Source organism: Oryctolagus cuniculus, chromosome 2, assembly GCF_964237555.1.
Source record: "Oryctolagus cuniculus chromosome 2, mOryCun1.1, whole genome shotgun sequence".
NCBI classification, from domain to species: Eukaryota; Metazoa; Chordata; class Mammalia; order Lagomorpha; family Leporidae; genus Oryctolagus; species Oryctolagus cuniculus.
The window spans coordinates 110,790,109-110,817,195 of record NC_091433.1 but is presented as its reverse complement, the minus strand read 5'-3'; the positions used below and the strand labels follow the sequence as shown (position 1 = coordinate 110,817,195).

The window sequence follows — 27,087 nt, the reverse complement described above, 5'->3', positions numbered from 1 at the left end:
AACAATTAAAAAAATTCAGTTCAGTGAAAGATACCACACATAAAGATTTGAAAAGGACAATTTACAACCTTAGGAAAAAACTGTTTGCAGCATATACTTGTATAATAAACAAAACGTAAATCAATACAGTTAATGAGGAGATAAATTACCTGATATAAAAACAGGTAAGAAACACCAAAAGGTAATTTATAGTAAGGAAACACAAAAGGCCATTAAATACAGGGAAAGATGTTCGATTCCACTGGCAACCAGGGGAATGAAAATCAGAACCACGGGATGACACTTCCCACCCTCCAGATCAGCTAAAACTACAAAACAACACAAAACAAGGCTACTCGAGTTAATGACGGTGTGGAGAAACAGGCGTTCTCATAACCACTGGGGTATATTAACCTGGCTACGTTTTTAGAGGTGCAGTTTTAGGACCACAGTATCACTTCAGGAAGTTGATCCTATGGAAACCTCGCATCAATGTCCAAGGCCAACCCACAGAGATGGTGGGTGAGCGTCAGGTATCTGGGGACCTGTTCCACTGGGAACAGGTTTACTGTATAGCTATGGATACAGATACAGGGATGTGGGGGGGGGGGGGGGAGGAAGAGAGGAAAGTAACCACAAACGACGTGGCCTGCTTGGAGTAAATGGGGAATGGAGGCAGATGACAGGGCCTTGGGGTCAGCCTAAGGCGTTTGGACTTAGCGGGGAGCAAAGCGAGGCAAGACATGGTAATCTCAGTATCTGCAGACCAGACGGGGTGGGGAGGGGGAGAAACAGAACACCTCTGCTGCCCAGCAGGTGAGGCCGTGAAGTGGAAGCAGGAGGGGTTGGGGAGGAGGCGACTGATGGCATATGACCCGGACAAAGCACCCGCCAATGGAGCTGACCTAAGGACGGATTTAAGATTCAGAGTTCAGAAAGCTGAAAGAGCAGGACTGAGGCTGGAAGGTAAAAGAGGCGGGGATGGGCCAGCGCCATGGCTCACTAGGCTAATCCTCCGCCTTGCGGCACCAGCACCCCGGGTTCTAGTCCCGGTCGGGGCACCAGATTCTGTCCCGGTTGCCCCTCTTCCAGGCCAGCTCTCTGCTGTGGCCCAGGAGTGCAGTGGAGGATGGCCCAAGTGCTTGGGCCCTGCACCCCATGGGAGACCAGGAGAAGCACCTGGCTCCTGGCTTCGGATCAATGCTATGCGGCCACTGGAGGGTGAACCAACGGCAAAAGGAAGACCTTTCTCTCTGTCTCTCTCTCTCTCACTGTCCACTCTACCTGTCAAAAATTAAAAAAAAAAAAAAAGAGGCGGGGATGGAAGAACCCTTTAGGACTGCAGTTTCCAGCTTGGGCAATGGAGGGGATACAGGGAGGCAGAGGCCAGCAATTGGAAACAGCCAGGTGTCCGGGCTGAATGGAGATGGAGTCCTCTGAGGCACCCACAGGCCTTGGCCAGAAGCTCATTCTTTCGAATCCAGAGCAAAAACCTCCTTCTGGGAGGAAGGCCTAAAGCGCCCCTATAGGAGGACGCAGCATGACTGTACTTGACTTTCTCAGTCACTGCGTACTTCCCTGGTTGGGCCTTGGGGTGAGAGGTGGGATCAAACGCTAAGCCTGCTACAGGCAGCCACCCGTGGCAGGGGCCCAGTGCAGGGTAACAGCCGGAGGCTTGGGTGGGAAGGGGAATCTTCCTAGGAGAACAGCAAATGGCTGGGCCCAGAGAGCAGAGGGGATGGGAACTCCCTGCGGCCATGGAGATGGAGATGGAGAGCCAAGCCCAGCCAATGGGCCTTGTCTCCGGCTGGGCTGAGTTTGTTTGTATGTTCACCTTGCCCACCATTTGAAAAGCACTTGCAAAGTGCCAATCTTGTGCCAGGCACTGTTCTTCTGCACCTGGGGTGACCCCGACAAGTTACCTCCTCTGGTGGAGGTGACTCAGAGGAGCGAGGCAGTCATAAACGGGTGAAGAAATAGTAAGACGACTCCTGGCAGAGATAAATGCCGCGCAGAAAATAATAAACGGAGGGTGTGGGAGGGGACGGGAGGAGCAGGACCAGCTGAAGTCGGAGTAGAAAGCCACCGCAGAGCTTGGGTGGGGGGAGCCGAAGAATGGAGGGCGGGGCACTGCAGGCAGAGGCTAAATGCACAAGGCAATTGTTTTGCTAATAAGAACATGTTAGGAAAATTAGGCATTTTTTTTCATTTGTAAAGAACTCATTAGTGAGTTGTATTTTTAGTTCTTCCTTCTGGGGCTTGGAAATCCGAGTGCGGAGGTTTGCTGGGGCTGGGGCTGGGCCTAACTGTCTGAGAGAGGAGGCACACTGAAGCACCCACCTGCTCCTGGAGGTCACTTCCAGGAAGAACTGCACGAGTGCCAGCAGGTTGTGATGGTGGTCGGACACCCAGCTCAGGGCACAGCACAGCTGCTGCAGCTACACGGGGTACACAGGTGGGCTGTGGAGGAAGCCCCTGACCACGCCTGCCCGACAGCCTACCCCATGGCCTGCCCACAACCTGCCCACAGAGGAGGCCAGGGACACAGCGGATGACCTCCACGCAGTGCTGCCCACCCCAGCCCTGTCCCCCTGGTGCTCTGGGGGGTGCCCTTGTTCCCTAGGGGCTGGCCTGCATGATACCTTCCCTGGCCAGTCTTGGATGTTCTCCAGGAGCAAGAGCAGGAGCTGCTGGAGGTCCGTCTTGGGCAGCAGGCGCAGCCCCACGTCCAGGCCAGTGCGGCACAGCTGCTCGATCAAGCCAAGGAGGTTCCCATCTGTGTAGGCCCCCGGCCGGGCAAGGGCGCACAGGGTCAGGATCTGGGGAGCACAGGGAGAACTGAGTTATCCGCGGCCGTGTTAGGGAGGGGTGGGAGAGAGGGAGTCAGGTGCATGAGAGGGACGGCACCGTGGGCCCCTTGGGCTGCGCCAGGTAGGAGCGGAGAGCGTGAGAATTGAGCAGCGAGGCCAGGGTCCGTGGGTCCGGCCCCTTGTGGGTCTGGAGGTGGTAGGTGCAGCCTGGGGAGTAGGCTGGCCGGGGCCTCGGCCCAGTGCTGGGCTTGTGATGGTGTTGAGCTCAGCAGCTCCCTGCCACTCACTGGATCAGACTGCGGAACAGGTCTGCCCTGTGCACCCAGGTTGCTCTGGGGCACGGAAGGCCCCCGACTCACCTTATAGATGTAGCTCAGACTTATGTCCAAGGCCGACTGCTGAGGGGAGTCCACCTGCCAGTCCAAGCCAGCCTCATTTTCAGTTACCCTGAGGTCCAGACAAAAGCAAAAACAACAGATGACTAGGAAATAAGAGGAGGAGGCACAGGGGAGGACAAAGAGAGAGGGAGACCTTCCCTTGCCCCAGAACAGGGCTCATAGCAACCTGTTCAGCTGAGGACACTCCCACCTGTGCACTGGCCACCTACTAAGGTCTCACAAAGCACCCCAAAGTGTAGTGGCTTAAAAACAATGTCAATTGTCTCATGCAGCTGTTAGGGGTCAAGAATCTAGAGGCAGGGGCCTGTGTTGCTGCCACCTACAATGCTAGCACCCCATATTGGAGTGCTGACTCAAGTCCTGGTCACTCTGCTTGATTCAGTTTCTTGCTAACGTGCCTGGGAAAGTAGCAGAAGGTGGTTCTGCCACCCACGTGGGAGACTGGGATGGAATCCCTGGCTCCTGGCTTTGGCCTGTCCAACCATGGCTGATGCAGCTATTTGGGGAGTGATCCAGCAGATGGAAGAGTTCTCTCTTTCTCCCTCTCTTTGTCATTTTGCCTTTAAAATAAATAAATCTTCAAAAAAAAAAAAATCTAGAGACAGCTTAGCTGAGTGGGTCTGGCCTAGGGTATTTTGGGAATTGTCTCTGAACTACTGGACAGGGCTATAGTCAATCTCAGGCCTGGTTGGACTGGGAGACTTGCCTCTGAGCTCACTCACATGGGCATTGAGTGCCAGGCCCCAGTTACTCGGCATATGGGCCTTTCTAAACGGCTCTGGATATGGATGGCAGCTGGCTTCCCAGAGCTAGAGAACTGAGACCACACAGCAGGGAGACCGAGGCAGAGCTGCAGCATTTCATGGCCTAATCTCGGATGTTCCAACCCATCACCTCTGCTGACTTCTATTGGTTACACAGGCTAGCCTGACTTCAGGTGGGAGGGGGCTACACAAGGGTGTGGCCCCAGGAGATGGTAAATTTTTTTTCTAAAGATTTACTTTATTTAACTGGAAGGCAGAGTTATGGTGGGGTGGGGGGATACATACAGAGTGCTTCCATTCGCTGGTTCACTAGCCACAACAGCTGTGGGCTGGGCCAGGCTGAAGCCAGGAGCTTCTTCCAGGTCTTTCATGTGGGTGCAGGGGCCCAGGGACTTGGGCCATCTTCTGGTGCTTTCCTGGGAGCATTAGCAGGGAGCTGGATTGGAAGTAGAGCAGCTGGGACTTGAACCGGTGCCCATATGGGATGCCAGCACTGCAGGTGGAGCACTGCACACTGGCTCCAGGAGGTGGGCATTAACAGGGGAGGGGAAGTATCCTGGGAAATGGCTCCCACACGCTGCCATTTAGGTGCAGTCTCCAGCCTCAGTTTTCTGGGACTTGGACACCAAAAAGTCACACCTCCAAGCTCCCCAAATGGTCTTCCTCCAAAGAGTTCTCTGTGTGTGTGTGTAATGATGGTGTCTATCCCTCTGCGTGCTGAGAAGTATGTCCCGTGCGGCGAGTTTCTAAAGCCAGTCAGTAAGGCAAAAATTAGCATCCAAAACCCTCTTGAAAACCCCCTCCAGGGTGGGTGTGAGCTGGGGCTAATGGGTTGTCTACTGACAAGTGCAGAAAGGCAAATTTCCCTAGTGACGGATTCAGCCTGGCGAGGCACCGGCTGAAGCTGGAGGCCGGGAACATGTGAAGAAATCTCTTTAAAGCTCTCAGACTTGGGGCGACAGGATGAGCAGTCAGGGGAGGGAAGGAGCGGACGGCAGTCACAGCTCCATTGCTGCAGTTTTTGGCACACGCTCACTGGCCAGAAGGCTGAGCTGGATCACCCACCCTGAATGGTCCTCTCTCTGGTTAAATGCACCTTGCTGACTTCACATACGTGAAGTGGGTTTCTGGCAAGGCTCCCCTTTGCTGTCTCATCTGCTTCTCTACTCTTAGGAACTAGTCTAGAGTTCCCGATCACAGAGGCTCTCAGTAAATGAAAACGCTGATGATGACAACCACACTGTTGACAATGACAGGCTCAGGTGCGGCCGCCCAGGCCACGGCCATGCACAGGGCTACTCCTGCTGCTCCAGGGGGAAGCCTCTGTTCTTCAATTGTGCTGCTTCTCAGAGGGGAAGGGGGAGAACGTTGTCTCCTGGCACCAGGGAAGCTGCAGCTAACAAACCTAAGGTGGTGGCAAGCAAGAGGCAGCAGGAGGATGGTGCTGGCTCAGCCCTTCTTTCAGATTTTGATTTTTCTGGCATTTATTAGGCCAGAGAATGGGTGAGGCTGGCCTTTGAGCATCTGGGGGAGGTCTGGCTCGTACCAGCCTGTGAGCCTGCACCGGCTTCACCAGCATGGGTGGGCATGTTTTCCCGATTTCCCAAAGGGTGGAGTTGCTGCCGAGTTGACTTAGCGCATCTGCTGAAGAGACATGGGCTTCCAGACAGTTCAGTGCTGCCAGAGGGAGGAGGAATGCAGGAAGTGTGAGCTGGTGATGCGTCTTCTCCAGGTTGGGGAGGGGAAGTGTGCCTGCTGGGAGAGCCAGCCTTCCTGGGTGGAGGGGGCAGGCGGCCGCCCAGGGAGCTGCTGAAATCCCCTGGCCCACGTCCCCCTGGGGACAGCAGGGAAACAGGCAACAAAATGGGGGTCCTCTGTGCCTTGTCCTTCTCAGGAATCATGCGCCTAAGCAACTGGTGTCTGTGACTGCTATCCTGAGACACAGCACCAGCCAGCCTCCGGGACTCCACCACTCTCACGTCCCGTGAGAGGAGCATGGGAATTCACAGCCTGTCAACCCCTGCTCCTCTCCTGGACTCAGCAGGTTAAGAGCGAGCCCCCGTCCCCAGTCCCAGCTTCTTGGGACAAGGTTCCCAGTCTGCAGACTGGGGTCTCAGCAACACTTACTAAGTCACTCATCTCACGATCACTTGCACATCACTGCCCTGTACCTAGGTTTCTGTATTTGTTTTCCTTGAGTTGAACAAAAGTGTCGCTCCCCCTCTTCGTGGAGGAACGACACTAAACCCTGCCTAGGCTTCATATCCGAGTCACGGCACCACTATGTCGTTCCCCGTCTTCGTGGAGGAACGACACAGGACCCTGCGCTGTTCTTTTGTCTGCTCGGCCCTCCCAGGGTTTGCTGCTGGTTCTTCCCGGGTTGGCTACCGTCCCTTCTACCTCCGTGGAAGGGCGGTTCCCCCTAGCCACATTCCCCACTTCCGCAGGGGAGCGGCACACCGCCGGCCGGCTCTCTCGGGGGCTGCACAGGTATTCCTTCAGATAGATGTTCCCCTTAGATGTTCCTGGTGCATGTTGTCTCTCTCTTCCTTTATAGTCCTCTTCCACCAATCCCAACTCGACTGCCCACACGCCGAGCACGCTGCTCTCCTCCAATCAGGAGCAGGTCCTGCAGTTTGTCAAGTTGGTGAGAGGCAGCTGGGTAGAAGCTGTTTCCTCCTCTCCCAGCGCCATATTGTGGGAGAGCAGATGCATAGAATAAGTCTTAATTCCAGTAACTTAGTCTAGTCCGAGTTGCTCCCAGTTGCTCCCCACAAAAAGAATCAACTTTCTATCTGTACGGTACTCCCACATTCTTGGGAGGGAAGATGCCACCCTATAGCTGAGAGCCCTCTGAAGGCACCCAGTGGCCAGGTGCCCCGCCATGCTGGCTGTATGCTGGCACCAAACAGGGTACTTTTCCTTAGGCCTGTGCCACTCAACCAAACCACACCTGTCATCTCAGCTCTATACAGCAGCAAAGTCAACAAAGAGAACCAACGCTCCATCAATGGAAGGAGAGAGAGGCAAATTTTACTGGTTCCAATTACACTGTCTGAGGATGGCCAATCACCATCTGTCCCCATGCTTCATGAGTGCCATTTTTTGTTTTTAGAGGTTTATATATTTATTTGAAAGGCAGAGTTATATAAAGAGAGAGAGAATGAGAGAAAGAGATGGGGGTGAGGGGGAAGACACAGAGACATAGAGAGATCTTCCATCTGCTGGTTCACAAACCCAGATGGCTACAACGGCCAGCGCTGGGCCAGGCTGAAGACAGAAGCTTCATCCGGGTCTCCTATGTGGGTGGCAGGGATCCAAACACTTGGACCATCTTCCAGTGCTTTCCCCAGGCCATTAGTAGAGATGCTGGATTGGAAATGGGGCAGCCAGGACACAAATCAGCACCCATTTGGGATGCCAGCTTTACCCACTATGCCACGCCATACCACTGGCCCCTGCAGGGTGCCCTTTCAATGTATTAATTATCATTAATTTATCTGCTTGGCTTGTGCACAGGGTTGCCTCTTCTTTTTTCTTTTTTTACTTGGAAGGCAGAGTTGGAGAGGGAGAGAGAGAGGGAGAGAGAGAGAGAGGTATCTTCCATCTACTGGTTCACTCCCCAGATAGCTGCAATGGCCGTAACTGAGCCGATCCGGAAACCAGGAGCCAGGAGTTCCTTCTGGGTCTCCCAGGCAGGTGCAGGGAGCCAAGGACTTGGGCCATTTTCTACTGCTTTCCCAGGCCATACCAGAGAGTTGGATCAGAAGTGGAATGGTTGGGACTAGAACCGGCGCCCATATGGGATGTGGGTGCCACCGGCAGCGGCTTTACCTGCTTTATCACTGGCGCCGGCCCCCAAGGCTAGATTTCTGAGCAGAACTCTTCAGCTGGGCTTTGTGATCAGGGAGCAGCCACGGCTACCAAGACCCAGCCCTGTGCTGCCTGATAAGACTGGAGCCCCTGACAAAGCTGATCTGTATCGTGGAGTGGGCACACGCCCCCTCCAAGGGTACTGACGCTCTCTCTGCTGCTCTCCATTCAGGCTCACACCTTGGTCCCTCCTCCCCTGCCCTTTCATCCCCAGCCTCAGCACTGGGCAAGGAGCCTCTCTGTTTTCATTTCGGGGGGACTCCGGATGGTCCCCTTGGTCTGGCTGCATTTAGGATGGTGCCTTTAGGAAATCTTGAAGCCCCTTTCCAGTGAGAGATGGTGGTGAATTTTAATGAAATCTGAGATTAGGAACAACAGGGTAAAGCAGGATCTTTTTTGGAATAAGAGAAGAGACAGCCAAGTTGTGAAGCCATGCATAGAGGCTTCTCAACCCCTGGTTTCCAGCCTTGGCCATGATGAGACTGAGGGTGCCCCCTCCATCCTGCCAAACGAGCCCTAGACTGGCGCATCCCTGAAGACAGCAGAAAAGATATTTGCCTGCTGTGGAGTCAACTGGCTAGGGACAAGCCTCTAAGTGTGGTCAAGAACAGGAGGCCTGGGCCGGCACTGTGGCTCACTTGGTTAATCCTCCGCCTGCGGCGCCGGCATCCCATATGGGGCTGGGTTCTAGTCCTGGTTGCTCCTCTTCCAGTCCAGCTCTCTGCTGTGGCCCGGGAGTGCAGTGGAGGATGGCCCAAGTGCTTGGGCCCCTGCACCCGCAAGGGAGACCAGGAGGAAGCACCTGGCTCCTGGCTTCAGATCAGTGCAGCCATTTGGGGAGTGAACCAACGGAAGGAAGATCTTTCTCTCTGTCTCTCTCACTGTTTATAACTCTACCTGTCCAAAAAAAAAAAAAAAAAAAAAGAAAAGAAAAGAAAAGAAAAAAAAAGAAGGAGGCCTGCCCACACAGCCAGGAAAGACATCTGCCCCTGGTGAGGAGATGCCAGAACCTTCCTGAATCCTCTGGAGGAGTCGTCCTCCAACGTCACGATGCCCAGGGTTTCCCTAAGTGCAGCAGTAGCCAGTGGGCAGCCCAAGGAACCGTCGCGGGCTTTTCTTCCGTCACCCACCCACGGGGTCTCCAGCCTGCCCTTCCAGTAGAGGAACAGCCCTTGCAGCCGTCAGCTGGATCCCCCCTTCAGAAGGGTCCAAGGGAAGAGGGCCTGTCTGGCAATGCAGCCATGTGGCGCTGGCAGCTCTCGGGCCCTGCCCCAGGACAGCGGGGCTCTGCTCCTCCCACACAGGGTTTAACTGCGCCTGGCAGAGCTGAAGTCTGCATGCTGGAGTTTGTGTGCCCCAGCACTTGCTGGTTAAAGGGCCCACTGCTCCCTGCTGCCTCCAGAGACAGCAGATTTGCTGCTCGAAGGGCAGGAAGCAGTCACATCTTGGGGAGAACTGGGAAGGGAGGGAGAGGGGGATTTTGCAGAGAGGAGTGTAGTCCGGGGGGTAACAGGCCCCTGTGCCACCTCCCACTTCCCAGGTGGACACAAGTGCTCTGAGGAGCAGTCAGAAGGGGCTCCTCTACATCCCACTCCTCTTTTAATTGCCAGCTCCCACCCCACCCTGCCGCCCCGTCCTCCTCCTCCCTTCCCCGACATGCATTTGTTTTTCTGAAAAGCCTGGCTCTTCCTCCATTCATCAGCGATGGTGGTGTGGCCAAAGCTCAGGGGTAGGCAGAGGCAAGTGGCCTATTGCACCAGAGCTGGAGCCCGAGCTGCAGGAGGCGGCAGGCTGGCACATGCGGGGGTATTTATAGCAGAGCCGGTGCGGTTTGGTTTGGCAGACAATTACTAAACACAGTCGTGGAACAGGTTCTCAGGGAAGTGCCGGGCTCTTCCTGTACAGGGCAAGGGAAAGATGTCGGGGGGTGGGGGGTGGGGAGGGGGGCCTCCGTAACCGCCCGTCCAGGTCTCTAAACCTTCAGTTATATCTCAATCCAAAGAGCTTGAATGTGCCGTAATTTGTAGAACAAGATGATGCTATCTAACACGTTTATGACCGAGACCTAGTCGCTGTGCACCTGACAATAGTGACTTGCATACCAGCACTGCATCGCTCTGTCCCCTGCGGGCAGGGACAGCACATGGGTGAACTACACCGCCGTTCTCCACCACGGCCGGACCCAGCTCGGGCACTCAGGAAGTGCTCACCAAGTGCATAACTGAGCATCATAGAAATTACGTGGCAAACCCGACTCTGCTGCTTGCGAGCTGGTGTTAGGTGACGGGCTTGAGGAGAGACCACGGGGACTACAGCATGTCCGGAGGACGCTAACCGGGCTGAGAAATCTGCACTCTGCCAGGGAGGAGGGGGCAGCAGGGCGCTGAGTGGCAGAAACAGAGGCTGTCAGACGGAGTGGCAAGGCACACCCACCCCTGCATCTTCCTGCTGGTCTCAAGACTGTGAGCATGGATGCTCACACGCCAATCACGGTGCGACATATGCATTCCCAGGGAGGCGTGCGTGGCCGTTCTGTGGCTCCCTGCCACGTGGGCTGGAGCCCGAGTCTGGAAAGTGAGTGTTGGACCCCCGGGGAGGAGGGGAGGTACTCACTGGTCACCGTGTTGGCAGGGCCCCAGCGGGTACAGTGCAGGGCAGTAGGCTCCCAGACTGTAGAACACCTCCATGACCTCCTGCAGCGATGGGTACCACAAGTACATTTCTTCATCTGCAAGGCCACAGCAGGACAGGGAGTTAGGGCAGGGAGGGGAGGACAGGACGCACTGCTCCCAGGACAAACCCCTGCCCAAGGCCACACTGTTTTGGCATTTGCTGGCACCCCCATAGGTGTTATCTGGAGGAACAAAGCAGTCGGCTGTTTTCAGATGCTTGCTGGAGCTTCCAGAGCCTGGGGGCCTTCTCATTTAAAAAAAAAAAAAAAAAAAAAAAAAAAAAAAAAGACTTATTTATTTGAAAGGCAGAGTTACACACACACGGGGCGGGGGAGAGAGAGAAAGAGAGAATCTTCCATCCGCTGGTTTACTCTCTAAATAGCTGCAACAGCCGGAGCTGGGCTAATCAGAAGCCAGGAGCCAGGAGCTTCTTCTGTGTCTCCCACATGGGTGCAGGGGCCCAAGGACTTGAGCCATCTTCTGCTGCTTTCCCAGGTGCATCAGCAGGGAGCTGGATTAGAAGTGGAGCAGCCCGGACTTGAACCGGCACCCATATGGGATGCCGGCACTGCAGATGGCAGCTTTACCTGTTACACCACAGCGCTGGCCCTGGGGCCTTCCCTTATTCTATCTTCAAGGTCTGGCTGCACTGAAGTAGAAGGGTCCAAGGATGACCAGGCCCTTGACCATCCACAGTGGCCAGCAACCAGGGGGCTCAGCTGCCCATGGCTAAGCAGCATGAAGAGTCCAGAACCAAATGTTCCAAAACTGTGCAACTCAGAAGATGCCGGCCTCAGCACTGCAGGGCCCTCTGCCACGAGGTGTGAGCCTGGGATGGCCTCGTCACCACGCCTGCTGCAGCATCCAGGTGCGCCCCCGACCTCCGTCCCTGCCAGGGGTGCACGTGCTCCCCTCTGCAGCCTGGGACCACCCTCTCAGCAAGTGTGACTTACAGGCACCAGCCTCCCTTGGCCAATTAAACAAATGTGAACGATAATCCGATGACATCAACTAAGAGGAGACACTGCACGACTCAGGGTACCTTCACAACCAGGAGAGGAGGAAAATAAAAAACAATGTGGAATGTAGCTTCCAAAGAGGGCTGCGACTCTTTACCCATTCCACGTGCTCTTCTGCAATGGATGTCTGGTTCCTTCATCAAAAGGTCCACTCCATAGCCTTTTGCCATACATATTATCTTATTTTTTTTACATGTATCTTTTTTTAAAAAAGTATTTGAGAGGTTGGTGTTGTTAACCCGGCAGTGGGTTAAGCCGCTGCTTGTGACACAAGCATCCCACAGGGTTGCCAGTTCAAGTCCCAGCTGCTCCACTTCTAATCCAGCTCCCTGCTAATGTGCCTGGGAAAGCAGAGAAGATGGCCAGAGTGCTTAGGACCCTGTGGGACCATGTGGGAGACCCAGATGGAGTACCGGGCTGCTGGTTTCATCCTGGACCAGCTTTAGCCTTTGTGGCCATGTAGGAAGTGAACTGGCTGATGGAAGATCTCTCTGTCTCTCTCCTTCCCTGTAACCCTGCCTTTCAAATAAATAAATCTTCAAAAATTATTTGAAATGCAGAGAGAGAGAGAGAGAGAGAGAGAGAGAGATTCCTAATACCTGCAACAGCTGGGACTGAGCCAGGCCAAAGTCAGGAGCCTGGAAGTCAAACTGGGTCTCCCATGTAGACGACACAGACCCAAGTACTATAGCCATTACCCATGGCCACCCAGGGTATGCATTAGCAGGAAGGTGGAACTGGAAGTGGTGTCAGGACTTGAACTCGGGCACTCCAATGCGAGATGTGGGTGTCACAAGCAGCATCTGCATCGCCCGCCCCGGCCACGTTCTCCCCTTTGCTGACTTATTGCTTCTAGTCTCTCACTCCTCATTAGGATGTAAATCCCACAGGGGCAGCGGCTATTATCTGTGTTGGTCACCTCTGTGTGCGCCCAGCGCCCACGGGAGACGTTGGCATGGAGGAAGCTCAATGAGTGAATGAATGAACAAACAAGTGAGTGGTGAGACTCCAAAACAAAACCTGACCAAGCAGTGCATGACGAGGAGGGAAGTGGAAAAACGCGGCCCGAGATGAGCTGGCGGTGACAAGAATGCAAATGTGGTCAAACGCTGAATTCGACAACGATGAGGGCAGCATCTGAATCAAGAACTTGGAAGCCGGGCTAGGCTCACGTTAGCGCAGGCTTGAGCCTCTGCTAATCTGGAGGGCGAGTGTTCTGTCCTCAGGGCCTACTCCTGTGCACCCACTGTGTGAAGGAACTAGCCAGCCAAGTGCGAAGGATAAAAAGGAGACCAGTGGAGCCCTTGGCCTCAGGGAATGCAATGATCTGAGGAGGCAGAGGAGCTGGGGAAAGAAGTAGACACGAAAGCGCTGGGCAAAAAGCAAAGCAAGGACAGGTGCACGGCTGGCTCAGAGGAGGAGGGATTAGTCGGGGGCGGGGAGCAGGCAAGGCAAGGAACAAGGCAGGTAACGCAGAGGGAGGGGCACGCCTGGCAGAGGGACAGAAGTGACAAAGGCAGGGAGGCACAAGAGAGTGTGGCACTTCTGGAGACCAGAGGCAAGAACGAGGTGCAGAGAAATGAAGGCTAGAGTGGGGGACTTCTGCAAAGACCACCCCAGGACACAGGCTTTCCTAAGCCGCCGGTGGGGAGGGTCGGCCGCAGTCCTGCGTGGCTGCAGCACCAGGCCGGCAGGCAGAGGGTCTCTCAAAGCCGTCCAGGGCCATTTCTGTAGCAGGCATCGAGTATCTCTCTCTTTGGAAACGTATATGGGTCGGGACTCACCAACCAAGTAATTAGACTCTTGGAGGAGGAAAAACTTTCTTGTTTGTTTTTCTTCCTGCTCGGGCAACTTAACAAGTAAGAGAGCGGTAATGATACCCCTCGCCTGCTTCACAAACGAGCTGGGGAGAATGGAGTGGGCAAAACGCAGTAAGATTCCACTCGCAGGGCAGCAGCGTTTGCCAGGGCTTTTGGGGCGCTGAGCACGTATGTGCACGCACGTGTGGGCGGGTGGGCGGACTTTCCAGGGAGGAGAAGAGAGCCAACCTAGGCCAGGCCCCAGGGAGGCCCCACTGACACACCCACAGGGGGTCTGTGCCAGTCCACCCCTCAGCCTACACAGATGCACCTTCTGCTGTCAAACCCCACGACAGGCAGCGGTGCTGACCCAGCCAGCCTCAAACCCGAGGCCTGGCACCCTCCCCTTTCCCCTGCCCGTCTTCTACACAGTGATCACCCCACAGCATCGTGTGACCCAGGCGGCAGCTTCAGAGGAAGGGGCCTGGGACGCTCTGGGATAAATCCGTCCCCATTGCCAGCCCTGGAAGTGGGTTATGTGATGACAGGAAAATGCCACCCTAGAATCCATAATCCACGTGGCCTCAGTAGGCCACGTGCTCAGCCTTCCCTCTGTGCCGTGTGTCCCGGATGAGGGATTTCTGGAGGGCTGACCCAGAAGGAAACTCAGGCACGTGGTGGTGGCCAGGCTCCATCTCCCCAGTTTGGTGTCTCCCTGTGCGGAGGAGTATTTTGGGTGGCTCCCAGGGGAGCACCAGGGCACGGGGCCTTTCAAGATGCCGGTGCCAACAGCTGGGCTTGGCTAGAGGCAGGGGCTGGAGGCTCCCTTTAGGCTGCTCCTGGAGGGGGTGGAAGAAAAGTGGCAGGCCGAAACGATGGGGGCTTTTCCATCTGGGCCACGGAAGAAGTGACTGCTTCACCGCCGCTCCTCTGGCACCATTTGCACGGAATGCAAAAAGCACGCACGTGCACATAAAGGGACTTAAAACAATTCATGGAAAATGGAAACCAAAGGTTAGTTTGGGGCCAGTGTTATGACACAGCAGGTTAAGCAGCTGCTTGTTGCCAGTATCCTATGTTGCAGCGTGGGTTTGAGTCCCAGCTGCTCTGCACCCAATCCATCTCCCTGCTAAAGTACCTGAAAAAGCGGTGGGAGATGGCACAAGTACTTGGAGCCCTGCCACCAATACGGGAGACCTAGATGGATTATCAGGCTCCTGGCATTGGCTTGACCCAGCTCTGGCCGTTGCAGCCATTGTAAGTTGGGGGCCAGCATTGTAGCACAGCAGGTTAAACTGCCACTTGTAATGCCAGCATCCCATACTGGAGCCCTGGTTTGAGTCCTGGCTGCTCTGCTTCTGATCCTGCTCCCTGCTAATGGGTCCAGGAAGGCAGTGGAAGATGCTCCAAGGACTTGGACCCCTGCCCACAGGGAAGACCAGGATGGAGTTCCTGACTTCTGGCTTTAGCCTGGCCCATACCTGGCTGGTGTGGCCATTAGGGGAGTACACCTGCAGATGGAAGATCTCTCTCTGCTTCTCCCTCCTTCTCTATTGCTCTGCCGTTCAAATAAATAAGTACCTCTTTAAAAATAAAAGAATACAAGATAAGTCTATTTTGGTGCAAAAAAAGTTGAAATCCATGCATATGAGGACTCTTCACAAAGTTCATGGAAAAATGTGTGTTCCAGAAAGACTATGCATGGATTTCAACATTTTTTGTTTTTGTTTTTGTTTTTCGGGGGGGGGGGGGGAGGGGTCAAAACAAGCTTATCCTTGAACAAACTTTTTGAAAGAACTTCATATCCTAAAAACCTCCCAGGCAGCCCCACGGCCTGGCTCCCGTCCTCCGCCCTGGGCCTCGAACATTCCCCTCTGTTCCCATCTTGGGCTTTTCTTAGGTGTCCAACAGCTCAGCGTGCATGCAGTGGCTCATGAGCCCCCGGGGCAGCGCTGGGCTGGGCTGGGAGGGCCACACAGCACCACCTGCCTGGGTCCTGATTATCTGACACCATCGCTGAGGCCCCAGGGTGCTGCAGGGGGGAAGGAGGCACCACCAGCCTCAGTGGAGGGGACTGGGTTGTTGGTAACGGCAAGCAGGCTCCCCTGTAAGACTGAGCCCGTCCTCACGGGAGTGTTGGCGGGAGGCCGGGACGCTGAGCGCTGTCTTTCCTTCCTGCTCCGCTCTAATTACTTAACTCCCCTCTGCACTTTTGCACTTACATTGAAACCTGCTCCAATATCCCTAGCTGTCCTCCATTAGCTCCAGCTATAGTCGTTTGAAATGCTCGTTCGCTCGGCAAATGTTAATTGAACACCAGACGCTGTTCCAACAGTGCTGGAGACCCAGCAGCGAACCAGACAGCTCTGCTCGGGAGGAGCTGAGCGCTTGGTGGGAAACCAGACGATGCGCACGTGACAAGGACGCCTACAAGGAGCGGTGCCAGGCAGCCCGGCAGCATGGAGGAAGAGCTGTCAGGGTGACGATGGAGCGGACGCAAGTGACATGGGTGACAAGGGTGCAGGCGGAGGCGGAAGCTCAGAGAGAGCCGAGGCCAGGGCTTGCTTCAGGATGCCACAGCAGGTGCAAGGCCCAGGGGTGGGGTCTGGGGCAGGGGGTGGGGTGGGCAAGGAGGCCAAAGGGAAGCAGCTGGTCTGGGGAGGAGGCAGTGTCATTATCAAAGGACTCCTGTACTGAGTGAAGACAGAATCTTGTACCAAGTCCACACTTGAGTGCACGCTTTGTGAGTCCAACCACAAGGTACGCACAAGACACTGCTGGACTGTCTCCCCGCACTGACCCTGCCTCTCCCCGCAGAGAACTGTGCACCCCAGGGCGGGGGCGGGGACGGGTGACTTGATAAATTCCAGCCTTCTCCTTCTTCCTGGGCTCTCTCCCCAGCAGCCCATTGCAAGGCCTGTATCCAGGCTCCTTTGGAACCTTCTTCTTCCTCTGTGTCCCACCATCAGCACTGCAGTGCCCTCACTGTCCTCTAAGTCCCTGCTCACCGGAGCCCAAGGCCCTCCCTTTCATGCCCCCCCCCCCAACAACTGTACCCTTACCATAACTTTGCAGCTCAGGCTGCACCACCACCCCCTCCCCCACCTCTCTAGGCCCCTGGCCTGCTAATTCACAGAGAGCGTCCCCAGGCCACCTCTCCTCTCTCCTGCCCTCTGTAACTCACACCGCTGCCGGGTGTCACCTAACACCAGCCAACATCCAAGGCCCCGTGTGCACAACAGTCACACTGTGCTACACCACAGGACCTCTCACAGCTGCTAGCATCAGGTTCAGCTGTAAATACAACAAAAAAGACCAAAATCTAAGGCAATTAAACAGGAAACCTCCCTGGGCTTACATTCAGCGACAACTGTATTTCTCTCTAACAACAAAGAAGCCCAGAGGTGGGCGGACGACAGCTGGTGCAGAGACCTGACTGCACCTCTAGGATGCTGGGTGCATTTGGGCCATCTTCCCCCTCTATCCCAGGGAGCTGGATTGGAAGTGGAGCATCCGGGACTCGAACCGACGTCCATATGAGATGCCAGCATTGCAGGCAGAGGTTTAACCTTCTACGCCACAACGCTGCCTCCCTACCCTACTCTCTCCACCTGTGTACTCTTGAGTTGTTTTTAAAAAATGCAGAACTGTTTGAGTGTGACTCAGGAACGTAGTGGCAAGCCACCATCCCAAGTTTGAAAAGTAAGAATTTGAGATGGATTTAGACTCAAAAAGCTTCCCAGTAATGACCATGTCTGAATGCAGAGTCTAGCAAATTCTCTCATTCTGGATTCATTCATTGCTGGGGCTACAGCCACTCTGGAAGAAAGTCTGGCAGTTTCTTACAAAGCTAAACACACGCTAACAATTGTGCTTGTTGGTATCTACCCCCAGCCAATCAAAAACTGACATCCATACAAAAAGCTGCACAGGGATGTGTGCAGTAGCTTCATTCACAAATTGTCAAAAACTGAGAGCAACGGAGATGGCTTTCAATAGGTGAACAGATAAACTATGGCACATCCATGTCATATCACGCAGCAGTGACAAACAAGCTGCCACGCCGTGACAAGACATGGACAGAGGGCCAGGGTGTGGCACAGTGGGTTAAGCTGCCACTTGCCACACCAGCAGCCCACACGGGAGTGCTGGACTCCTTTGCTTCCCACCCAGCTCCCTGCTGATGTACCTGGGAAAGCAGCAGCAGATGATGGCCCAAGTGCTTGGCCCCTGCACCCACAAGGGAGATCCAGATGGAGTTCCTGGCTTCTGGCTTTGGCCTGGCCAGACTTGGCTTTTGCAGCCATTTGTGGGGTGAACCAGCAGATGGAAGATTTCTTTTGTTGTCTCCTCCCCTCTCTCTCTCTGTTACTCTGCTTCTCAAATAAATAAGTCAATAAATCTTTTTTTAAAAAAATACAAGAGAAGCACTCTTAAAACCAAAAACAGAAGCAGGAGAGGTCTCCCTTGGGGGCAGAGCCGACTCCAGCGGTGGAAGGGACAGCAGTGTCTGCCCTCCTCCGTGTCAGGGACCCAGCCGAGAACTTGACCCCGTGGTTTGCTGACTCCTCTGCACGCCAGAATCACTTGGGGAGGCTACGTGGGTCCACGCCCTGCACCATGCTTTAATCACTCTCGGGTGTAGCCCAGGCTCCTGGAATTTAAAAAGAACTTCCAAGGGATTCTGATATGCAGCCTGGTTTGGGTACCGCTGATGGAAGGAAAGCCGTGACCCTGGCTCCAGACGGGCGCACCGGGCAGACGATGAGAGTGGGCAGGAACCCAAGGCCAGCCTGGGCTCACTCTCACCCCCAAATCTCATGGCCTTACACCTGAGGCCAACTGCCTGTGGCCTGGCTGCTTGGTGGAAACACCTGGGGAGGACTTAAGATGCCCACTCCCCCCGGGGTGCCTTGGGCTGATCTCCAAGGGCAGGGCCTAAGCATCAGCTCTTTGAAGGCTCAACCATGGCTGAAGACGGTCATGGCCAGACGCTGAGTCCCGGGGGAGCCACTGGCACCCTCTGACAGGGGTTGAGAAGTCAAATATTAAGAAGTACTTGCCAAGTTCAAGTCACTTAGATTGATTTTCCCTCCCATTTTAAGGGTGGATTGAGTTAAAGAGCTAAGATAAGCCCCCGAGACTGCCTGGCTGCTCTCTGCACCTCTGAGAGGTTTGAGGACTTGGCCACAGTCCCCAAAGCCTGGAGCTTCTTAGCCCCAGCACACATGAGAATCACCAGGGGCTAGAAAAACTTCCCTGGTGCCAGGTACTAGCGGCACGAAGCCACCTGTGCTCCCCAGCACCTGAAGAGCCGCACTCCAGGCTCCCCACTGATGGGGTCAGGGAACAAAGGAAGTACCAACTGAGCTGGGCAAAGCAGGCGTGCGTGTCCCCACGGGGCCACTGGAGCCCACGCCCTGACCTTGGGAGTCCAGGCGGATATCAGAGCCGGGCAGACACAGGCAGCTCCACAGCCGACTGACTGCACAGAATCAGAGCAGCAGCCCCGGGGGGCCGCTGACGTTCTGCGGCCAGTACTGCGCACGTGTTCCACGTTCCTGAGACCTGTCGACTCATTCAACGAGTCACCACCTGGGTCCTACTGTGTGCCTGGCTCACGCAGATGCCGGGAAGCCAACGGAAGCTAAAGCTGAGAACAAAGCAAAGACATGGTCCCTGCACTCCGGGGCTCACAGCCCATTAGAAACCATACGTCAGCTGTGACAGGAAGTTATGCCAGGGAAGCTGGGTAATCCAGAGGAGAAGGCAGAGCTAAGAAGGCAAAACCCCAGCTGGGGTAGGGGAGAGCATCCCAGGCCGAGAGTGGCACATGCAAAGGCCCTGTGGCAGGAGGAAAGATGGGAAGAACAGAAGGGCAGCGAGGGGTTGGTGGTGTGGTGCCCCAGGTTAAACCCCAGCCTGAGATGCGAGCATCCCCTATCAGAGCACCAGGTCAAGTCCTGGCTGCCCTGCTTCCTACCCAGCTCCCTGCTAATGCACCTGGGAAAGGAGAAAATGGCCCAAGTCCTTGGACAACTTGCACCCACCTGGGAGACCTGGATGGAGTTCCCAGCTCCTGGTTTTGGTCTGACCATCGTGACTATTTGGGGAGTGAACCAACAAATGGCAGATTTCTGTCTTTACCTTTTTCTCTGCCACTCTGCCTTTCAAATAAATAAATCTTAAAAAAAAGGGGGGGGCGCAAGAGCAGAGCACAGAGAGAATGAGACCAGGTGAGCTGGATGGCGGGTGGCTGACCACTGGGAGCCAGTGCATGATGAAAACAGTGTGCCGCTCAGGGGGCATTCCTCACACTTGCCAGCCCCTGGGTCAACTGTAAAAATAACAGTAGCTACTTGCCGGGTTGTTGTGCGATTAAATGAGATAGGTCTAGCCTGGGCTCCATGCCAGGCACAGGTCAAGCTCTCCAGAAATACCAACTCTTATTTTCTATTAAATTATTTTATCATCCTATCCAACAATAACATATTTTAAAAGCAAGGATCATTTTGAAGCTGAATTCCTATTATCATCAAATTCCAATGTGAGACTGTGAAGAGGCTGTGCAAATGAGGGCCCCCAGGGAGCCAGGCCCAGGGGTCTCCTGGGTGGTCCTCCAAGTGTTTTCCTGCCCATTTAGGTCTGCACAGCCTTCTCAGAACAGCAGCGCAGGAATTAGAGTAGAGCTGGGCGGCACACCTGGATTCTAGCCCACCTCTCCAGGCCTGGGGACTAAGGTGAAGGGTGTGCTGCCCTGTGAACAGAAGCCGGCGCTGCGGCTCACTAGGCTAATCCTCCGCCTTGCGGCGCCGGCACACCAGGTTCTAGTCCCAGTTGGGGCGCCGGATTCTGTCCCGGCTGCCCCTCTTCCAGGCCAGCTCTCTGCTGTGGCCAGGGTGTGCAGTGGAGGATGGCCCAAGTGCTTGGGCCCTGCACCCCATGGGAGACCAGGAGAAGCACCTGGCTGCTGCCATCGGATCAGTGCGGTGCGCCGGCCGCAGCGCGCCGGCCGTGGCAGCCATTGGAGGGTGAACCAACAGCAAAGGAAGACCTTTCTCTCTGTCTCTCTCTCTCTGTCCACTCTGCCTGTCAAAAATTTAAAAAAAAAAAAAAAAAAAAAAAGAGTCGGTGACATAATCAATGAAACCAAAAGCTGGCTCTTTGAAAAGATCAATATGTTTGATAAACTTGATAAACTTCTAATCTGATTGACCAGAAAGATATAAAAAAAATTAGCAATACCAGAATAAGATTCATCAACACAGACTCAGCAGACATTAAAAAGACAATAAGAGGATAGTATAAAGTCTAAGCCAATAAATTCGACAACACAGATGAAACAGACACAAACTAAAAATACTTAAGAAGAAAGAGATAATCTAAATTAAATAATACAATAGGTAAATATATATAAGCTCAGGGGCCGGGGTTGTGGCACAGTGGGGTAGGCTGCCACGTGCTATGGCAGCATTCTATACTGGAGTGCTGGTTTGAGTTCTAGCTGCTCTGCTTATGATCTGGCCTCCTGCTAATGTGTCCAGAAAGGCAGTGGAGATGGTACAAATACTTGGGCCTCTGCCACCCATGCGATGGACCAGGATGGGGTTCCTGGGCTCAGCCTGGCCAAGCTCCAGCCATTGTGATTATTTGGGGGAGTGAACCAGCAGACCGAAGATTCTCTCTCCGCACCCCCCATCTCTCTCCCTCTCTCTCCCTCCTTCTCTCTCCACCTTTCAAATAAATAAATCTTTAACAATAGAAATAAAGCTCTACTCTTAATTCCTGCGCTGCTGTTCTGAGAAGGTTGTGCAGACCCAAATGGGAAAACACTTGGAGGACCACCCAGGAGACCCCTGGGCCCGGCTCCCTGGGGGTCTTTGATGATAATAGGAATTCAGCTTCAAAATTGATACTTGCTTTTAAATACTTGCTTTTTAAAAATACTTACTTTTTAAATAAAACCCTGGTCTAAAGCGCTGGCATCCCATATGGGCGCCAGTTCTAGTCCCGGCTGCTCCTCTTCTGATCCAGCTCTCTGCGATGGCCTGGGATAGCAGTGGAAGATGGCCCAAGTGCTTGGGCCCCTGCACCCACGTGGGAGACCTGGAAGAAGCTCCCGGCTCCTGGCTTCAGATGGGTGCAGCTCTGGCCGTTGCAGCTATTTGGGAGTGAACCAACGGATGGAAGACCTCTCTTTCTCTGTCTCTACCTTTCTCTGTAACTCTTTCAAATAAATAAAATAACTCTTAAAAAAAGAAAAGAAATATAAATAAGCTTGTATCTACTAAAATCAGACTTATAGTTAAAAACCTTCCCACAAAGAAAACTCAAAACTATCTGGCTTCTTTGGGCAATTTTACCAAAGGAAGAATTAATACAAAGAAGGAAGAATTAATACCAATTTTAAGGAATAATTAATACAAATTCTATAAAAAATCTTCCAGGAAATTGAACAGGAGAGAATATTTCTCAACACAGCCAGAGAAGGGAAACCATGACCACGAAAGAGCATCAGTCTTCAGGGAAACGCAATCTGAAATCACACACCTATTAAAAGGACTGACCATGCCAGGTGCTGGGGAGGGTGTGGAGCAACGAGAATGCTCCACACACTGCTAGCGGGAAACGGTGCAACCCCTGCGGAACGTCTGGCAACTTGCTAAGCACACATTTACTGTCTGATCCAGTCATTCCACTCCTCGATGTTAACCCAGGAGAAAGGAAAGCAGACGCCCACATAAGGATCTGTAGAATCAAAGAGCAGCTTTAGCTTAAACAGCGCCCCCAACTGAAAACAGCAGAAACACCCATCAACATGGAAACCGTGGCCTGCACATGAGGGAATACTACTCAGCAACCAAGAGGCATCGCCTTACCAGCACATGCAACGGCATGGACGCATTTCAAGACAGTTACGCTGAGAGAAAGAGTACCTGCTGCCGATTCCATTTATGTAAAATTCTAGAAAATGCAAAATGCCCATTAACGCATACTGATTAAAAAGTGGATCAGTGGTTTCCTATGATATGAGAGGAGGGAGAGCTCAATTATGAAAGAGCGTAAGGAAATTTTGGGGTGTGATGAAAATGTTTATTAGATTGATTATGGTGACAATTTTATGGGTATAAATTGCACACTTTAAATATGTACAGGTTAATGCATGCCAATTACACCTCAATAAAAAGTACTGTATTTTTAAAGAAGGATGAGCTAGGATGTAAATGTGTTAATGTTAAACTGTTCAACACTTAAATTGTTAGAGATCAACTGTTTTTAAAGTTGGATATTGGGGCTGGCACTGTGGCACAGTAGGTTAATCCTCCACCTGCAGTGCCAGCATCCTATATGGGCAGTGGTTCGAGTCCTGGCTGCTCCAATTCCTATCCAGCTCTCTGCTATGGCCTGGGAAAGCAGTAGAAGATGGCCCGAGTGCTTGGGTCCCTGCACCCGTGTGGGATACTTGGAAGAAGCTCCTGGCTCCTGGCTTTGGATCAGTCCAGCTCTGGCTGTTTGGGGAGTGGGCCAGTGGATGGAGGGCTTTTCTCTCTGTCTCTCCCTCTCATTGTCTGTTACTCTACCTGTCTAATAAATAAATAAAAATATTTTTAAAAAAATTTAAAAATAAAGTTGGATAAGCTAAAGCGTAAATATAAGTGTTCATGTTTTCTTTTTGCACCCCAGTGACTTAGCCCATCTCCAAGGACCCCGGAGACCCAGGCCAGAACCTGGCCTGACCTGCCTGTTTCAGGCTATGGCCTTGCCACTGTACCCTGGAGGTGACTTCAGATGGATCCCAATGTGCCAGAAGAAATACAGTGTAAACATCAGCATAAAAATATGTAGATAACATGCAGTGTGCATTAATTTTGTCCCTGGAAGTAATCACAAGAACCTGTTACTAAAGAGTAATTAGGAGGTGGAAGTCACTTTAAGGAAGGAAGGCTTTCATTCCCATTGGTTCCCTTCTTTAGTGTGTGAATTGCAAACTTGATACACAGGTGGAATATTTTATGAAGTAACAATAGGGGTTGTTACCTATTGTTACCTGTTGTGACCTCAGTGGTCAGATTACTGGCCATCTTAAACAGCTTCCTGAATGTTATGGGGGCGGGGGGAGAAAAGAGGGAGGAATAAGAGAGAATAAGAGAAAACAATAATAGAAAACAAAGTGACCTGCAAACCTGGGGCAGGTCCCAGTGAGTTCCAGTGTCCCAGTGTCTAGAGACAAAGGAGAAGCGTGGTGACCAATGAGAAAGAACAAAACATCCAAAGACCCTGACTAGGAAAATGAAAATAATTTGTGCTTAGAGTTGAACTTCTCGCCCACTGTCAAAACATCCAAAGAATGCACTGAGCAGGGTCATTCTATTTTGTTATATCCCCCTCCTCCTACACAAATATTACAGAGGCAGAGAGAGAATGGAATGGGAAGGTAAAAAAGGAACAACATTGTTTCCAGAGCTAATGGGAAAGAACCTACGCGTGTTTTGTTCCATTTCTGAATTGTCTCAATCTTGTTGGTAGAGCTCCTTTTCTCAGGGCATTGCTTCCTACTCAGTAAAACTGGTGCCAGGTTAATGGCCACTCCTTCACTGGCTCAGGCAAAACATGTTTGTTAAAGAAATATGAAGCCATTTCTTTCAAGCAATTAGGTTGCACAAGAATATGTTCTCTTTCAAAGCCAAATTATACTACACACACGGATAAAACTATGAGACCTAATAAATGAGGCAGGCAAGGATGTTGGATACAAGGTCAATATTAAGAAATCTCTACTCTATTTCTATACAATAGCAATGAACAGTCAGAAAAGGAAATTAAGGAAAGCACTTCCACTTATGATAGCATCAAAAAGATAAAATACTTGGGCATAAATTTAACCAAAGGAATGTAATACATGTACCAATGAAAACTACAACACTGTTGAAATACATGAAAGCACCAAATAAATGGAAAGACATCCCATGTTCATGGATGGGAAGACTTAACGCTATTAAGATGATACTGGGCGGGGGGAGGGGGGCGATGCTGTGGCACAGTGGGTTAAAGCCTTGGCCCAAAGCTCCGGCATCCCATATGGGCACCGGTTCTAGTCTCGGCTGCTCCTCTTCTGATCCAGCTCTCTGCTATGGCCTGAGAAAGCAGTAGAAGATGGCCCAAGTCCTTGGGCCCCTGCACCTACGTGGGATACCTGGAAGAAGTTCCTGGCTCCTGGCTTCAGATCTGTGTAAATCTGGCTGTTGCAGCCAACTGGGGAGTGAATCAGCAGATGGAAGACTTCTCTCTCTCTCTCTATCTCTGCCTCTCTCTGTAACTCTATATTTCAAATAAACAAAATAAATATTTAACAAAAAAAGATGATACTTGGGTTTGAATGTGCCTCTCAAAGTTCTTATGTTGAAAACTTAACAAACCCAGTGCAGCACTGTTGGGAAGTGGAACCTGTAACAGGTGACTGGGTCACAAGGTCTCTGGCATCATGAACAGATTAATGTCATCACCAAGGCAGTGAGTTAGTTATTGTAGGAGTGGGTTCCTCATAAAAGGATGAGTTCAACTCTCTTTCCACCCTTATTTTTAAGATTGATTTTTTTATTATTTATTTGAAAAGCAGTGAAAGAGAGAGAGAGGGAGAGACACAGAGTGAGTGAGGGTGCATGAGTGAGATTCTCCCACCCATTGGTTCACTCCCCAAACCGCTGCAATGGCCACGGTTAGGAACCTGAACTCCATCCAGGTTTCCCACTGGGTGGCAGGGCCCCAGTATGTGGGCCATCTTCTGCTGCTTTCCCAGAAGCATTAGCAGGGAGCTGTAAAGCAAGTACAGTAGCTGGGAATTGAGCAAGTGCTCTGATTTGGGATGCTGGCATGGCAAGTGGCGGGGCCGCACTGCAACACCAGCCTCTCCCTCCCTTCGCGTGGGCTTTCCCTCTCATTAGGTGATGCCTTCCACCAGGTACGATGCAGCAAGAAGGGGCTCCCCGGATGTGGCCCCCAATCTTAGACGTCCTAGCCTCTAGAACTATGAACCAAATAAACATCTATTGCTTATACGTTACCCGATTTGCGGTATTCTATTACACCAGACAAAATGGACTGAGACAGATGGCAATACCCAAAGTTATCTACAAATTCAACACAACCACCACTAAAGCCTCAACTGTTATTTTGCAGAAATTGACAAGCTTATCCTAAAATTCATAAAGAAATTAGAGGGAAACAGAATAGCCAAAACCAGGTTTAAAAGGCTATACTATAGCTGGCCGGCGCCGCGGCTCACTAGGCTAATCCTCCGCCTTGCGGCGCCGGCACACCGGGTTCTAGTCCCTGTCGGGGCGCTGGATTCTTTCCCGGTTGCCCCTATTCCAGACCAGCTCTCTGCTGTGGCCAGGGAGTGCAGTGGAAGATGGCCCCAGAACTTGGGCCCTGCACCCCATGGGAGACCAGGATAAGTACCTGGCTCCTGCCATCAGATCAGCGCTGTGCACCGGCCGCAGTGCGCCAGCCGCGGCGGTCATTGGAGGGTGAACCAACGGCAAAGGAAGACCTTTCTCTCTGTCTCTCTCTCTCACTGTCCACTCTGCCTGTCAAAAAAAAATTTAAAAAAAATATAAAAAAAAAGAATATGTTAAAAAAAAAAGCTATAGCTGAAGGGTTCCAAATTTCGAAACTTACTACAAGCTATAGTCATGAATTTGAGAAAAGGATTAAGGCCAGGTATATAAATCAATGGAATGAAACTTAGGTTTCAGAAATAAATCCTTACATTTACGATTAACTGATTCTCAGCAAAAGTGCTAAGACAATTCAATGGGGTAAAGAATAGCTTTTTTTTTTTTTCTGGCAGGCAGAGTGGACAGTGAAAGAGAGAGAGACAGGGAGAAAGGTCTTCCTTTTTGCTGTTGGTTCACCCTCCAATGGCTGCTGTGGCCGGCACACCGCGCTGATCCGATGGCAGGAGCCAGGTGCTTCTCCTGGTCTCCCATGGGGTACAGGGCCCAAGCACTTGGGCCATCCTCCACTGCATTCCCTGGTCACAGCAGAGAGCTGGCCTGGAAGAGGGGCAACTGGGACAGAATTCGGCGCCCCGACCGGGACTAGAACCCAGTGTGCCGGCGCCGCTAGGTGGAGGATTAGCCTAGTGAGCCGCGGCTCCGGCCCAAAGAATAGCTTTTTCAACAAGATAATTGATATCCATCCATATGCAAAAGAACGAAGCTGGTCCCTATCTCACACCATATATAAGAATGAACTCAAAACAGATCAAAGACATAAATATAGGAGCTATAACTATAAAACTTTCAGAAGAAAACGTACGTGAAAACTTTCAGAGGCCACCTCTATGGCACAGCAGGTTAAGCTGCTGCTTGCAACACTGGCATCCCACACGGGAGGACCTGTTTGAGTCCTAGCACTTTGCTTTCAATCCAGCTTCCTGCCAATGCACCTGGGAAAGCAGAGGGTAATGGCCTAAGTGCTTGGGTCCCTGCCACCCTCATGTGAAACCAGAATGGAGTTCCTGGCTCCTGGCTTTGGCCTGGCCCAGCCCCTGGCTATTGCAACAATTTGGGGAGTGAAGCAGTGATGGAAGACGTCTTTCTTGCTGTCTCTCCCTCTCTGTCACTCTGCCTTTCAAATAAATAGTCTTTAAAAAACAACTTTCATGACCTTGTATTTGAGAATGATATGTTTAAGTTTGACACCAGAAACACAGGTCACAAAAGAAAAATAAATTTGGGGCTAGTGCTGTGGTGTAGTGGGCTAAGACTC

At 52.4% G+C, this 27,087-nt stretch overlaps 1 protein-coding gene across 15 annotated transcripts in view; it reads right to left on the bottom strand.

Moving 5' to 3' along the window:
• The window catches only part of FAM178B (family with sequence similarity 178 member B), a 117,644-nt gene that overhangs the window by 38,786 nt on the left and 51,771 nt on the right, over positions 1-27,087 (bottom strand). For 11 of the 15 annotated variants that reach the window (XR_007915557.2, XM_051835736.2, XM_051835742.2 and 8 more), the window contains 4 exons: positions 10,438-10,552; positions 3,149-3,236; positions 2,622-2,798; positions 2,320-2,417 (listed from right to left, as the gene is read on the bottom strand). Coding sequence is in view for 10 of the 15 variants with exons in the window: in XM_051835736.2 (XP_051691696.2) it covers positions 2,320-2,417; positions 2,622-2,798; positions 3,149-3,236; positions 10,438-10,552 (478 nt within the window). In the remaining 5 variants the exon portion in view is untranslated. The remainder of the gene's footprint in view (positions 1-2,319; positions 2,418-2,621; positions 2,799-3,148; positions 3,237-10,437; positions 10,553-27,087) is intronic. The other 4 variants (XR_011386479.1, XR_011386480.1, XR_011386481.1 and 1 more) reach the window with 1 other exon arrangement.